The sequence below is a fragment of the Condylostylus longicornis genome, unplaced genomic scaffold (assembly GCF_029603195.1).
Source record: "Condylostylus longicornis isolate FDR11 unplaced genomic scaffold, ASM2960319v2 ptg000069l, whole genome shotgun sequence".
NCBI classification, from domain to species: Eukaryota; Metazoa; Arthropoda; class Insecta; order Diptera; family Dolichopodidae; genus Condylostylus; species Condylostylus longicornis.
This window is the reverse complement of record NW_026578037.1, coordinates 581,440-598,718: the sequence shown is the minus strand read 5'-3', so window position 1 is coordinate 598,718 and position 17,279 is coordinate 581,440. Positions and strand designations below refer to the sequence as shown.

Below are 17,279 nucleotides of genomic sequence, written 5' to 3'. Positions count from 1 at the left end.
CCGTAGTAAACGTTCAGTTGCTGGCCTCTGATTTCTTCCAAATGTTAGAAGATTTCGCCGATGATTGAGCGAAACTTGTAAATTTCAAGTAAATCTATTGAATATTTTCTTCATAGTGATATATCTCAAAAATTAATCAATCCGTGCTATAGTGAAAATAAACTTACATATAAAATTTTATCAAAATCGGTTCAGCCGAACTTGAGATACACGCGTGGACACACAGACCGACAGGTTGCTAAAAATATATAGTTTTGTCTGTTGCTCTAATTGAGCTAAGTTCACCAAATTTTCACAAATGAATTATTGTGGTAAGTTCCAGAACACAATTTTAAATTGGACATGGCCGGAGTACTGGTTCGAGTAGCTGCCATACAACTTAAAACTTTATTTGACAATATCTTAGAGACTATGAAAGCTGTGGTATTAAAATTTGGCATAAGTAAATATATTAGTAGGGCCAATGTGTTTGACAAGAGGCGCTGAAATCGCTTGGCCTGAAATCCTTATGGTAGCTGCCATATAACTTAAAAAGTTATGAAGCTATATCTCAGAAACTATAAAAGCTGTGATATTGAAATTTCACACAAATGAATACATTACTAGGGCCAATGTGTTTGATAAATGTCGTTGAAATTGCTTGGCTAACCCTGGTAGCTGCCATACAACTCCAAAACTTATTTGGCATTATCTTAGAAATTATTGGAATTATAATATAAAAATTTCTTCAAAACAAGTGTATTATTAGGGTTGTTATGTGTGATAAAAATCGTTGACATTTCTTGACTCATTGTGGTAGCAGCCATACTTTTTCAATAATTTTGGCCATATCTTAGAAAATATTGAATGCACAGTACGGAAATTTTGCATAAATTAATATGGTAATATGGCAACTTAAAGTCTGTCAAATAGGCGGGTATGGCATATTTATCCGACATGTTCAACTCTATTTTTTCGCGTTTTAGCTTTAAATAATTTTAACCTTTGTTGATCTGAGAAATTTCTATCAACCGGTTCGAAACCTTAATATCTGTAAATTTATAAACGAAATAATAAACAAAAAAGTGTTTTGTTTTTTAATTTCGTTTTTTTGCTAAAGTCGAATTGCGTTCACTGAATAAAGTTTTCTTTTTTTCTCTGGCCATGTAAACTAATTATTTATAGCACATATATCAATTATTTTTAGCTATATTTTTATTCAGATATAAGTGTGTACCAATTTAAAACTTTTGAAAACTAAGTCTAATTTTTTAGACTTAGTTTTCAAAAGTTTTTAGACGTAGTTATAATGAGCCGGACCGAGCTCATTTCAGTTCAGCAATGATTATAAAACAACGTCACAAAATACAGTGTGAAGTTAATAAATCCTTTACTTAAAAAGTTTCTAGTATGGGGATATAAAGTTCAGTCCATTCTCTAACAAAATGCTGCAGGAATCGTATTAAACAAAATCTACGAACTAGGGATTGTGTATGAAGAAAAATATTTTTTTAGACGTTAAAATGTTAAATTGAAACTTCTTATAAGATATTGAAGCCATCACACATCGATTAATATTAATTCATTTAAATCACAAATATAATGTTACTCTTAAATATGGAATTATGTTTCTAGTTAAATAAATTATTTACTGTTATTATGTATTATGTGTTCAAACGTTTATTTTTTTCCATACATAGCTTCATGCGTAAAAAACTTTTTGCCGAAATATTAATTTGTATTCCCTGCCTTATATTGTACAGTACGAAATTTCCAAAACTAAGCTAAAGCAATATGGGTTCTCCTCTCTAAGTTTTAATCTGATTTAATATTATGGAACTGGAACATACTTGATTGAAAACGTTGTAATTGAAAATATGCCACTATACATCACTGTTTTTTTTTTATGAAGATGGCGAAAAATCATGTTAATGCAATTTTTTGAAAACCAATAATTAATTGTTTTTATCGACATAATTTACTGATTTTTACAACTAATCTTAAAAATAAATTTATTATTAATTTGCTATTATTATAATTAAATTCTAAAATTAATTCATTTTTTTTTCTTTAAATTCGTTTATGAAAAGATATCCCATATGTATTACTAAAATTTATTTCCACACAAATTTTATATGTGTAGGTATTCTAATTCTTCTTCTTTTACTATTTATTATAGATTTCACTGTAAATATTTCGCGTTAAATTAATAAATTAAGTCTTTTTGACATTTTATTCTTCACTTTTTTCATCGGGGACGAATTTTTGGTAAAAAGCTGCTTAAGAAATCGACTATGACATATTAAAGAATATTGTGCTTTAAAATTAACTTAATCCGAAAAATAATGAACATTGAGATTCAACGTGTCAAATTAGCTACGGTAAGTTAACTCGCAAAATATAAAAAATTACATCTATATATCCGCAGTGATCATTATAGTCAATCAATGATTAATGATTTGAAATGAACATGAACTTAAATTTCAAAGCAAATAAAGTTGGGTCAAACCAATGGTTTGTATTGTAGCACTTTTCCCTTCAACAAGTGAAAATACTGCTTTTAAAAACAGTCTATGTATATCCACCACACTATTAAAATTATTTTCATTTATAAACGAAACTATTTCTATTATAGCATATATTTAGGATGAACCATTTATGCAGTCTTTGAAATAAAGCAAAATTTAATATAAACAGGGGTTAACATAATGCTCGATTTTAAGGGTTAATTGTGTGAGTTAAGAAAAATAATTATATTTTTTAATGTCATGTAATTTACCGTTAACTTTTTGCGTTTATAGAAATTTGAAAAAACTTGTGGTTTCAGAAATATAAGGTGTCAAAAATGAAATTTTTAAAAAATCTCAAGAGGCCATAACTTGAGAGGGGGTGGAGATGGAAAAAAATTTTCTTCTAACAAAATGAACTAATTGCTAATGTCTAAAAGCCCCTAAAATTTCAAGCTTCTGCAGGCTGGGGTCTAGAAGAAAAACGACATTAAATATTTGGAAAAAAAGGACTTTAGATAACGGTAAATTTTAACGGCCATTTTGTTTTTCTAAAGCTTAACTATAGTATACCGCAGTAGGAGAAGCAAGCCACTGCCTTTCTGCGTTTGCAAAATTTCAAAAATGCTTATGGTTTCATTGCAACAAATAGTTAAAATATGCCATTTTTAGTGCTTTGGGGGGTATAAATTCTAGAGGGGGGGAGATAGGTAAAAATTTTGTTCTACGGAAATAAGTTTCTAGTGAAGATCTATGTACGTATTAAATTTCAGCTTTCTATCTTTAAGAATGTAGAAGTTTTGTAAACAGACACACGGACAGACGGACGGACGGACGGACGGACGGACGGACGGACGGACAGAGTGAAATTAATAAGCACTTTTTTTCAAAAAATTTTTGGAAAAGTGCTAAAAAAATAAAACCTACACCCCTCTATGCATTGTTGGTTTGCTCTAGTACCTGTACAATGTGCATGAATCACATATTTAATATGAATATAGTTATACTCTGCAAAAATAAATTACTCATATTGAAATGAAACTATACATACAATGTGTATTGTCTAGTTAAGTGAAAGTGTTACAGAATATTATAAAAATGCCTGTTAAATACTTCTTTCCAATTTAATGGACATTAGTAAGCTTATAGTTAACATACCTAGAAAAATGTAAATTTGGCTCTTAGGAGTTTTCGCCTGAAATGCGCGCTAGTTCGGTAACAACCAGCACTCAAATATCAAATCTCAAGAAATTTCATCAGTTCATTCCGTAGATATGGTAAAAATTTAAAATCGGTTCGCAAATCAGTTTTCGTGCTCTGATCTTTCCAAAAATTCTATATGCTCATTGTTTTAATACGAAGAATTTAAATATTAAATTTCGATGAAATCGGTTGATTATTTCTCTTTATATACGCAAAAATGTATATTTCATCCAAAAGTTATTTTTCTGAAACCTGGTTTACTTTTTCGAATTTCGTCAAAAGTGTTAAGAACCAGCGTTTCCACTTGGATGCAGTTGCTTCCATTTGAATATATTTTTGTTCTGAATTTAGCTTGGATACAAAGATACTCAAATCTGATAAAATGCCGAAAATGGCGACATATAAAAATTTTGCTTATATATGGAATCATTTATGTCTCAAACGCTAAATAAATATTGCAAAATTTTTAAAATGCTGGTAAAAATAAATCACGAAATAGCTTTATCTTCTAAATATGTTACTTGCCGGATTTTCTCAGCAGGTTTCTGAATGTATAAGAAGAAAGTAAGAAACATATGTACTTTATTAAATGAATATTTCTTCCTGTATTCAAATCTAGAACATTTAGATAAGAACGTACCAGAAGTATTTTGGTGTAAGCTAGGTATAATAGAAAATGCATTGGCTGTACAGATTTTTTAAAATTTTTCCGTTTTCACGGTGAAACGCTTTTGCTGCAACAGTTGTTTAGTTCAACAGCTTCAGATCATATACACATGGATTTTCTGGCCTTAACTGTTACATTTATTTTTATACCCGTATGAACGTATGTTCGAAGGGTATACTAAATTTGACTTACCGTTTGTAACGTTAAGAAATAATGGTTTGAGATATGGACTCAAGTGTATGTTTTTGATCGACGTCAAATTCTGAGTCGATTTAGCTTTATCTGTCCGTCTGTCCGTCCATCCGTCCGTCCCAGCGATAACTCAAAAACTAATTGAGTTAAGTTCACCAAATTTTCACAAATGATTTAGTGTAGTAAGTACCAGAATCCATTTAAATTAGGCATGATCGGAATACTGATTCGGGTAGCAGCCATACAACTTCAAAATTTATTTGACCATATCCTAGAAACTGTGAAAACTGTTGCATTAAAATTTCGTACAATTACGTAAGTATATTAGCAGGGCCAATGTGTTTGATAAAAGGCGTTGAAATTGCTTCTCTCCTTCTGGTAACTGCCATACAACTTCAAAAGTTATTTGGCTATATCTCAAAAACTATAAAAGCTTTTATATTGAAATTCCATACAAGCGAATATATTAGTAGGCCCAATGTGTTGGAATAAAAATCGTTGAAATTTTTTGGTTTCTTCTGATCGCTGCCATACAACTTCAGATGCTATTTGACTATATCTCCGAAACTGTAAAAGTTATGGTATTCAAATTTCGTACAAATAAATATATAAGTAGGGCCAATGTGTTTGATAAAAGTCGTTGAAACTGCATGGCTCCTTCTGCTTGCAACACAAGTCCAAAAATTGTAATAATTTTTGTAATTTTGTGGTAAAATCATGAAGTTGTAAAGCAAATTCTAATTTTATTTGCAAGAAATATATATATATATACATATATATATATATATATATATATATATATATATATATATCTATATATATATATATATATATATATATTATATTTATTTAAAATAATTATATAAAATATTTCTATTTTTATATAAAACTAGTCGTGTGTGCTTGCATTGCAAGCCTTGCAAGTATTATGCATGTAGTTTTGAAATTGTGTTCCATTCTATGGCTGAGATATCTTAAGTTTACTTTATTTTTTCAAAAACACACGCGTAATATACATATAGATATGCTTCTTTCTAATAAATAATAAGATAAAATTTAAAATAAGAAAAGTTCTAAAAATAATTACAAAAAAATACATAATTAAACAAATAATTAGTTCCTTTGAGATCTCATACCTTTTGAGTAATTTATTTTAGGACCTCGCTTTGAGTTATGTCGCATAAAATCGTAAAGTACCTTTTACAATAAGCACTCTAAGCGGTAAATAACTGTATACGTATAAAATAATTCGCTACTAAAATGCATGCATGTATGAATTTGTAGTTTATAATACGTGTGAATAAAACGCGTGACTGTAGAATGAGTTAACACTAATACTATGTATGGTAATGCATTGGCATACGATTCCCATGCGAAAAGTCCCAGGTTCGAACACTGAAAAATGCAATTTGCCAGATGAACTTTTTTTTATTGATAATTTTATTTTTTTAATTTCCGTTTCTAAATATCGAGTTTCCGTTCTAAATATTTTTTTAAAAATACCCTATTTGTAAAAAGTTTTATGCAATAGAAAAACATTTTCTTATAAAATTTTGCCCTAAAAATATATTGTCAAGAAGTTTAATGTACACTTATATTTTGCTTACTAATACAATTTGCATGAGATCATGAAAAGAATATATAACTAAATGCGTACGTAAATACTTATTCCAAAACAATGTAGATTTTATTAAAACTTTACAATTTTCTTAAGAAAATGATCACTTTTTGTTATAACTCACACTTCCAAATATGAATTTACATACAATATTTATACCACCAAATTAAATAAAAAATTACCCCTACCATATGTAGTACTATTTTGTAAAAAACGGTTACAAAGCATCTTGCTATGGGGTGAAGGAGGAGGGTGGGTGGAATTCTTGCTTTTTCTGGGACCCTAGAGGTATCATGGGGGTAATATATATAAATAAATTTTTCAAATAAAGAAAAGGTTTACGCATAAATAAAATAATATTTTTATGCAAATATATGTATGAACATGAATATATAGGAATTGAATATTTTAAAATTTTTTGTTCAAAAAATTAGAAATAAAATTTTAAGCATAAACATACATAACTTTGAATGTATACCTATTTTTTTAAAACTGCGGGTGAACATATAGAAATAAATTTTTCAAATAAAGAAAAGGTTTAGGCAAAAATAAAATAATAATTGTATTCAAATATATGTATGTTCAAATATATATATGTATGTATGTAGTATATGTATGTAACTATGACTGTAATTTTTCAAATAAAGAAATGGTTTAGGCAAAAACAAAATAATAATTTTATTCAAATATATGTATGTAAATATGAATGTATTAAAATTTAGCATTTTACAGTTTTTCGCTTGGAACAATAAAAATAAAATTCTAACTACACACGTACATATATTCTGCATGTATATATTTTTAAAGCTTGCTGACGAAACATAATATTCAAAACAACAACAAATGAAGCATTATTATTCAGATGCTACAAAACATCTTATGTCTTTGACAAAAGCTGACATTAAAATTATTTCGATTTTCCGAACCAAAAATATATGAGATCATTATATTTTCAAATATTATTTATTTCACGGTTTGAGTTTCTAATAATAACGTAAAACATATCATTTATTTCTTGGTTTGTGTTTCTAATTATAAAAAGTATAAAAGAAAAACGTGCTTTTGTTATACAAAAATATTTTCAGAAAGTCTTAAAATAGGGCTGTTTCGGGGCTAAAAAATAACAATGTCAGATTTTTCTGGGACCTTGGAAGCAAAAGCCTATCTAATGCCTTTTGTCCCATGTCTCTAGCCCTTCTAGAAGTACCCGTACTTTTTGACACCTGAGAAGTAGCTATATAATATATATAATATATAAACAAAATATATAAATTTTTTTAATTGTGAACATAAATTTAAAACTAATAAAATATTTTTTTAAAGTGCAGTTTCACACTTTTTGCAATCCAAATACTTTGCTTTAAACGTAATCGAAGTTTTCTGTTGTTGTAAATATATTTAATTTCTCCTTTTAAAATTCTACCTGTTCATTAACTAAAATATTTTGAAAATGTTAAGGAACAGCGATAAATTAATACAAAGCTATACTATTGAGCAATTCGTTTTATAAAAATAGACGCAAAAATAATTTCATAATGATAAGTACTTGTTTGTTCCGTTTGCTGGGGAATAATCGCAACAACAATTCGTTTAAAGCAGATACATATGTTTTAAGTATTTTGTGAACTATGGTATTTACAAGACGACTGTTCTCTGATGTAACTGTAATAAATGAGATTTAAAAATTTAATGAGTGTGTTTTATTACAATAGTTTGAGTATAAAAATTATAACGTTTTTGAGGTGACTTGTACAGGGTGCTTCGTATAAGGTGGCAAATAATTTCAGGGATGATTTTTTTATCAAATAGGGGGTTTGCAGATATACTCGTTTTTGAGCTTCAACCTGTACCAGATTTTTCCTGCATATAAATAAATGCTTGTAACTTCGGAACCTTACAACATAGAGTTATCATTATAAATTCGTTTTTGAGCTACAACCTGTAACGGATTTTTCCTGAATACAAATAGATGCTATTAACTTCGAAGCCTTACAACATAGAGTTATCATTAGAAATTGGTTTTACAGGCAATTAATTTGATTTGAACGATAATTTTCGAGATACATCTCAAAAATTATGGCTCAAATCAAATTAAAAAAATTTTCTCCTCGAACTGGATTCGAACCAGTGACCTACCGTCTTCTAGACGGACGCTCTTCTTTTCACAGCTATAGAGCTATGAAAAAATTTCAGATGAATTGTTCTTTATAATTATTTATACTGTAATTAACATGATTACTAAGTATTGTTCACATTGAAATGCTAATTGCAATCTTCTATTTGAAATACACAATCACAAGAACATATATAAACTGCTATTGTGCCTATTACACTATTACAGCCTTTAACTCGTTGCTATATAATAACCTATACAATATTTTAATATTATATTAATAACCTATATAATATTAAATGTGATTAAAAAGCATGCGAATAATGCCTATTTCATATACTTAATCTTATTTTAAAAATCCTAAATAATACGTAAATCCTATTTTACCGATGGCCACGGTGGCTGGCCTTGTGGTTCGCCGCTTTTGGTTTTGTTTTTACAGTTATATAGAACAAATCGTGCATATGACGAGTATTTCACTTCAATAAATATCTTTTTTTTGTAGAGCGATAGTATATTCATTCAAAAACTGCAAGAATTATGTGAAATTTAAGTTCATGTTCATATCAGGTTTTTGTTTTTTTATGGACTACTATATATTTTTTTATATTTTGCAAATCAACTACTCTTTATTTCTTCATTAAATTAATTGCTAGAAGGCGATATTGCGAATTGCACTTATTTCAAATATTTTTTAAAACATTAAAACAAAATTCACACATTGAGCTTCATGAGTATAAGAAACATAAAAAATACTTATGTGGAGTTGCACCGTGTAACCCACGAACAAATAAATCTAAAAGGTCCGTGCTCACCTGTGAGTGACTTACTGTACGTTACTGTAGCACAAATAAGATCCTAAAATTTAGAGAAATTAAGTATATGTATAATTAAAAGACCTACATATATAAAATTTTAAGACTTTTTTCTCTCCGTATAAATCAAATTTATCTCTGCGTTACTTAGTTATTCGTATGTACAGCAATGATTTAAAGCATACAGGTTTTCCTCTTTTCATAATTTTCGGCATTTAAGATTTTCTCACCGGTAATGCATTGAGAGTCGACGTGTTAAAATATAAATGTATGTACATTAGTAATTCATTTAATGCAGGAAGGAATACTAAAACTTAGATAAGGTAAGTTGACTCGTAAAATGTAAAAAGTTACATTCATAAACTCCAACGCTCATTATAGTCAATCATTAAGTAACGATTTAAAATAAACATGCACTTAAGTTTCAAAGCAAAAACAAAGGTTACCTCTTTGCATTGTCGGCTTGCTCTAGCACCCGTACAATATGCATGGATCACATTTTTAGTGTCAATAAAGCAGTACTCTGCAAGAATAAATTCGTATTGAAATGAAGCTAAACATACAGATGTCGTATATACATTAGGCTCTACATAAACTTAACATATTAACTAATATAATATGTTATAATATTCTTTGCAAGCATTCTTTATGTTGATTTATATAAAAAAAAGTCTGATACGATAACACATGACCGCAAGATATTGTTTAGTTTAGCTAAAATTTTGCGTAAGACTACGAAAATGCCTCCTAAATACTCCTCACAAATTTTAGGGAGGCTAGTACGCTTTTAGTTAACATTCCTGGAAAAATGTAAATTAAGCTCTTATCAGAGGCTCACTTAATGCTAACGAAATTCCTTTAAAAGATCGTCAGTTAGTTTTGGTAGCAAACAGAGCCCAAATTTTTAATTTCAGGAAATTTCACCAATTAGTTCCATAGATAAGAATATATGATAAGAAATCAAATTTTGGGCCCCCGTTCTGTTTCCGAGCGCTGAAATTTCGAAAAAATTTGTAAGTTCACGTTGTAAACATCCTGAGTATATTCATTAAATTTCACAGAAATCGGCTGAATACGCCAAAATGTAAACTTGTCCCATATATATTGTTTTATTTACTTTATATTTACATTATGCAGGATGTCGCGATCACCTCGGCTGTAAACGAATTGAACCTAAATTTTTATACGTACATGTACTCATTAACATGTACATAAATATTATTTTTTCTATTACAACATAATACAAATGCATGTAATCAACGCAAAACTTTCTTGGCAAATTAGTTTTATGAGTAAAACGACACTTAAACAAGCAAAAACGTTTCAGTCGGTATAAACCGATTGAAAGGTACCCTGTACCTTTCGTTGTTGTATAGCAATTACTCAAACCTGTGAAACCATTCTATAGAAATTTCACGGATATGTCTGATTTATAACTGGACACACAACTGCCAAGTTTCATGAATCTGACTTTATTTTTCCAAATATTTAAACTTTTGGACTTGTATGGGAGCTACCCGAACCTGCCAAGCAATTCAACCAAAACTTCAAAAGTATATCTGGCCTTCTAACTTGACACACAACTGCCAAGTTTCATGAATCTGACTTTATTTTTTTTCCGAATATAAAAAATTTGCTTTGGAACTTGTATGGCAGCCACCCAGGTGCAGCTATCCCATTAAAATTTTTATAGCATGTTTAGAATATAATAGGACACATGTATACAAAATGTTATATTTATAGCTTTATTAGTTTTTGAAATATTTAAAATGAACTTTTTGAGTTGTATGGCAGCTACCCGAACCCGTAGTCCGAATTAGTCCAAATACAATAGAGTTCGTCCTTGGCACAAAAGAAACAACTTGTGAAAGATTGGTGTCGATTGCATTATTCGTTTTTGAGTTATCGTGTGATCGGACGGACGGACGGACGGACATGTCTAAATCGACGCAGAATTTTACGCTGCGCAAGAATATATATATATATGTATATATGTCCATACCACAGATGACTCCTTCAAGTAGTTACAAACTCCATACCAAAGTTAATATACCCTTCACGAAGTGCAGAGTAAAAAAGCGTAGGTGAGTTGAAGAAATTTGGTGAATATTCTGAATGTTGAGAAAGCTACAGTGAAAAACTTTTTGATGAATTGAAATTTAGCAATATTGAAATTAAAAAACTTATTGGCGAAGTGAAGAAAATTTGTAAAAATAATTTTAAATAAACTGATTGTAGCAGTACTGAAATGTCATATGCAAATGAGAGGTAAAATAAATAAAATTCTATGCACACAAAAAAGACCGAATCAGTTGCTAATATAAATACAATACAAGTAAAATTGAACGACATACTAGATCCAATACTCATAAAAACGAACGATGTACTCCTATATGGAATATTGATAAAAGCAAATTAGAGGTAAAATAAATGAAATTCTGTACACACAAAAGTGACCCAATCAGTTGCCAATATAAATACAATACAAGTAAATACCATAGAAAATATAGATAAGCAATAACATATTTATATATGTATTATCGTGTCTTATTGACAGTTTTTACCGACCGCATTCCATACAGTAGATATATGGTCTGACTATGAGGTTTTTGGTTTTCTTCCCCGTTTCTCTTGGATCTAGGGTGTCGTTTAATGGTTTCTCTCTTTGCCGCTTTGACGATTATCATCTCGCCTTGGATATTCTTCGTTCGTTTTCTTGGATGGACTGTCTGGTGGGGAGTCGATATTTGACTTCCTTAAGACAAACTTTTATTTCGTGAACCATCTAATTAATTTGGTTCAGTGTTTATTTGAATTAATTTAATCTGGTGGTTTTGTTCGCGACCATGTTAGTTTTTATATCCACTTGCTCGATTGTATTTGCCGCACAACTCCTCATTGGATGAATAGGTGTTTGTCACCGTCGCCGCCGTGGTATAATTCGAAGCTGCGTATCCTAAAGAATGCCAGGAATTCAGCATGGAAGACCTACACGGTCTCAAGACTCTACACATTGTTGATATCTATGATCGATTTAGGGCTCTTTCTTAGTTCCTCTATGAGTTTCATATTCATCGGGTTAGGAAGGCCTGTCATCCATATGTTTGTTTACAAAACTTCTACACCTGTGAAGATAGAAAACTGAAATTTCGTATGTACATAGATCTTTACTAGAAACTTTTTTCCGCAAAAGAAAATTTTTACCCATCTGCCCCCCCTCTAAAAATTATAGCTCCTCAAAATCCTAAAAAGGCCATTTTTAGCACTTTTTTAAAAAATTTTTGAAAAAAAACTGATATTATTCCCCCGTCAGTCCGTGGACAGACACAACTTCTACACCTTTCTTAAGTTTAAAAAATGTTTACACTAGTGAAGATAGAAAACTGAAATTATGCGTACATAGATCCATATTAGAAATTTAGTTTCGTAAAACAAAGTTTTTGTCAATCACTCCCCTCTAAAAGTTATACACCTAAAACCCTAAAATTGATATTCTTTAACCATTTATTGCAGTGAAACTATAAGCACTTTTAAAATTTTGCACACGCAGAAAAATAGTGGATGTCTACTTCTACCAGACCTGAGGAGCTTGTAATTTAAACAGCTTTTAGACACTAATAAATAATTCATTTCGTTAGAAAAAAATTGATGCCATTATTATTGTTATCCGAGGCTTTTGTATTTTTATGAGCGTGTTTGAGAAATCGGTCAAACACGTTGCTGGCCTTACATGACAGGACTACTTTTCGGCCTTCTCTAATCTAGATCCATTGTGTCTTGTACAAGCAGGGACAGCTCGGCCAGCATATTATTTGATATAATACACAATGGTTTTGGATAGGGAGAGGTTAAGGCGATAACCTTCTATTTTGCATTAGTACCTATCCCTGTCAACTAAATCACTCGCCCCTTACTAATAGCATTATGTGATTAGACTACTGAAAAACGCCTCGTGAACGCCAACATCATTGAAGTAATAAAATATGTCAATACCAATTTTATAAATAATATAAAAGTCAAAAATAAAATGTTGACACCTATACCAATACCAACAGGCATCCAATAAGGTGATAGTCTCAGCCCAGTTTTATTTAATGTTATAATGGATGAAATTATTGGAAAAGTAAAAAACATCGGTAGAGACTGTAAGTTAGGGAGTTTCGAAGTAAAGATCGTCTATTATGTAGACGACAATGAGTGTTAATGGCAAAACTAGCATATAAAAAACTTGCGTGAAGCCGATAATAACGCATGGTGTCGAAACTAGAGCAGATACAAAAAAGACACAAAACATAATGAATGTGGTAGAAATTAATACCTTGAGATAAATTTTAATTTGAATTTTGGAAATCTAATATTACCTCAACTGCGAGCTTTTTAAAATTTCTATAAATGCAGAAAACTAACGATAAACTCCATGCTACTGAAAATTACAATTACTTTTCTTACCTCACGTAATTAAACCTTAAAGCATTATGCTAACACCTCTTTAAATTTATCATATCTATGAAACTAATTGATAGAATTTCTTGAAATTAAAAAATTAAATTTTGTTTGCTACCAAAACTAACCGGCAAACTTTTCAGGGGATTTGGTTAGGATAAATTGAGCCTTTAATAAGAGCTAAATTTAAATTTTTTTTAAGGTATGTTGACTAAAAAATATTTGTTTTAGAAAGAAGTAAAAAATTCTTGGAAATAAATCATGCAATGTTTGTTTTGATAGTTGTAAATAATTTCTTTTAGTTTCGATCAATAATAATTATTAAGAGTGTGTGAATACATAATTTCTACTGTGTAGTCCAATGATCGCAATTACGTGGCACGCGTGCGAAGATTGGCGCGCTTCGAAACTTTGCTGGCACGCGTGATAAGCATATGAAAATAAATTTTTATTTTTAAAAAAGTTTTTTTATTTACTTTGTTACTTTCCAAGACACAATTTTCTTATTTTTAATTTTTTTTCATCAAAAATATAATTGCGCTTAAACTCAGTAAAAAAAATATTATTAAAAACATAATTTCTAATTTGGTTTCAAATTTGAATTTGAATTTTTACTGTTATCCCAATTTTTCAAAACAAGGTTTAAATAGATTAAATAGATTCAAACCACAGATTCGGCACGCCGAAATGTTGGTTTGAAAAAACACATCTTTTTTGGCACGATACATAAAATCTTATTGCGACCACTGGTGTAGTCTATTATAAAAACCGCAAATCGCTTTCAGAGTTTGGTACATTAGTGGAAAAGAGTCGTTCTACAATTCAGCATATTATAAAATTTTATACTGAAGAAAATAGTGAATAAGCCACGAAATTTAAATAGAAAGCTTTTAAATAACCGTGAAATATGCATTATTCTCCGAGAAATTAAAAATAACTCAAAAATAAGTACTTCTACTTATCCTCGTAGAAATAGTAAGAGCTCAACTTTCAAAAGATGTAAGCGCAGAAACAGCTAGGCGGTCTATTAAAAATCATAGTCACAGTGGGAGCGTGTCGAGAAAAAAAACCTTTTATTAACAATAAAAATGGAAAAAAGCGCTTAGAGTTCGCAGAACTAGCCCGGCATGTGGGGGTGCGAAATAGCCGCAGTAGGAATGATTGTGGTAAGAGTCCACTAAAATCCAGTACAAATCCAGAAGCGTTTGATCCAAAATGAATAGCTGTCTGGTCTGAGACTGTTCCCTGAGGAATGGCAGAAATTGGGTAGACTGCCTTGCACGAGGTATTTATTGGCAAAGGCTAAGAGAAGTTAACTCTAAAATAAAACAAAAGCAATGTAATGAACAAAACAAAAGGATTTGATACCCCAGGTGGTAACGCAGTATATCTGGAAAATTCACACTCTTCGGAGGCTGGTCTCACGCATTCTGGGGAAGACCACTTATTGTTAATACATGAAGTGTTAAAATTGTTATACGATTATAATGTTTGAAATTATCATGTTTAAACAGAAATTATTACAATGTGTATTTAAATAGTTTATGAGTAGCTTTCAATTATTAGTTCAATTCAATGCTTATAATGTATATTATTTCTTCGTAGATTGAGTTTCATTTATAATTGATTTAATACTTTATACTTCGAATTATAAAATTTACAAATATCCACTATAATGTTACCCCATTGGCTCTATAGATAACACCAACTTTAATTATTTTTATTTGGTAAAGGAAGGAAGCTCTGATAATTATCGAATTGAAATGCTCGATATGGAACAATTGGCATCTACTGTTTTAAATGGTGAAGGAAACAAACTGTTAGGTGCTCGGTCAGAACATAAGGATATTCAAGAGTTTTTAGATAATGTGCCGCTGTACATGGTAATTAAAATCTATTTATAAAGCAATGTAAAAAAACTTTTATGTAATATGTTTTGAAATAGAGCAAAATTAGGAGAGTTCATTTAGCTTCAAAATATGGCAACTTGGACGAATTGAAAATGGCTCTTGACCGAAGAAAATTTGCTATTGCTCGAGATGTTATTTCTCCAAGAGGAGCAACACCTTTACATGTTGCCATTATATTCGGTCATTCAGGTAAAATGAAGTTGTTATTTAAATAATTTTTAATTAGATCAACAGTTATTAAAATTTTTTTAGTGTTCAATGTTGTTTGTGTAAGTGGGGAGAAGAGTTTGGGCGCCTAAGAATAGTTTCTGAGATTAAAGGAAAATCACATAAAAATATTCTATGCGAATAATATTCGAAACAACTTCGTTGCAGCTGAAGCTAGAACAATGTGCCTTCTAGAGCCATTTAATTAATGGACCTACACAAAAAACGGTAGTTTTAGTATTTAGTAGGGCAGTAATAGCTAGCTCGACATGAAATTTTGGTTTAGAAAACTGAAAGTTTTTAGAAAACATAGTTTTCACATCACACGTGCTTTTTGTTAGTTAAAGTAATAGTTTGTGTTAAGAAACTATTCAAAGAAAAGGAAATAAAGAGCTGCGAACAACACATTGCTCAAACTTCAACTGCTTCGAAGTTAGTACGGATATTAACCAGTTTGAATTTTCAATCTTATTTTTTTTAACCCTGCAAAACTACCCCAAAATTTCCGGGTTTCGGTTATATCTTATGGATACATTATAATTTTTTTATCGTAATCTGTTATTGCACCTTTTTGGACCTAATATATCTGGGTCCACTATTTAGAGCCTGAAAAGTGCAAATTTTAGAATTTTCTGAGGCAGGTATATAACCTGTGTTGTTAAAATTACATGCATTCTGCAGGGTTTACATAATTACGTATTCGAAAGATCTTAATATTATAAAAATAAATCTTTTCATTGCCCTACTCTTCTATATCTTTTCATTTCAAACCTATCTTGTGCCCTTTTTTTCTGTCCTTCTAGAAGGGCAAATGAATTAAAATGAATGAAAGACGTGGGCTTGAGAGTACCAGTCATTAAATTCCATGTTCACTAAAATGTCAAAAAAAAAATGACACAGATGAAATTCTACCGGGACTTTTTGATTTTACCAAAAAATTATTAATTGGGACTGCTCCATCTCCAAGAATACGATAGAACAATGTTTAAGTGTGCGAATTTTAACTATAAATTACAAGGTCGACTTAAGAGGTTTTGTCTTTTGAGACGTTTTTGAACTCTTCAATACCAGACCTATGTTTTGCTCTGACTCCGGTGTCTCTATCTCCCATTTCCATTTCATAGACCTGGTAAAACCACCTCAAATCTATATTTTTCAATTCCAAACAAGGCAAAACATCTTAAGTAACATGCCTCTTTTATTTTCGGATATTTCTTTAATTATCTTAATATAAAAATTATCTTAAGTCGACATAAGATTTTGCCCTGTCACGTTTTAGACACTCAGTTTTCTTAAGTCGACATAAGATTTTTTGCCTCGTCTAGTTTTCAAAATTTCAGCGAATATGTTAGTAACTAAGACAATATTACTTCGTTATAGTTCATATCTTATGTGCACTTGGTGTCATAATTATGTTTAATATTGAAGTATTTTATTTCGACTAACTGTCTTAACATTGATTAACAATATTTTAACAGATAATATTATGTGTATACATATATTTATTACACTTCTTTTGTGTAATATTTTTTCAAAGCTTTTCGCAGGTGACAAAAATTACTTTAATATAAAAATACAATTAGTTTATTACAACTAGTAACTAACACGTATTAGTTTAAACATTG

The 17,279-nt window shown here is 30.1% G+C and overlaps 1 protein-coding gene across 1 annotated transcript in view; it reads left to right on the top strand.

Annotated features, from left to right (window-relative positions):
- The window catches only part of LOC129612342 (uncharacterized), a 134,364-nt gene extending 118,923 nt beyond the window's left edge, over positions 1-15,441 (top strand). The window contains exon 7 of the mRNA XM_055525888.1: positions 15,271-15,441. Within this exon, the coding sequence (XP_055381863.1) occupies positions 15,271-15,441 (171 nt within the window). The remainder of the gene's footprint in view (positions 1-15,270) is intronic.
- Positions 15,442-17,279: the final 1,838 nt, after the last annotated feature.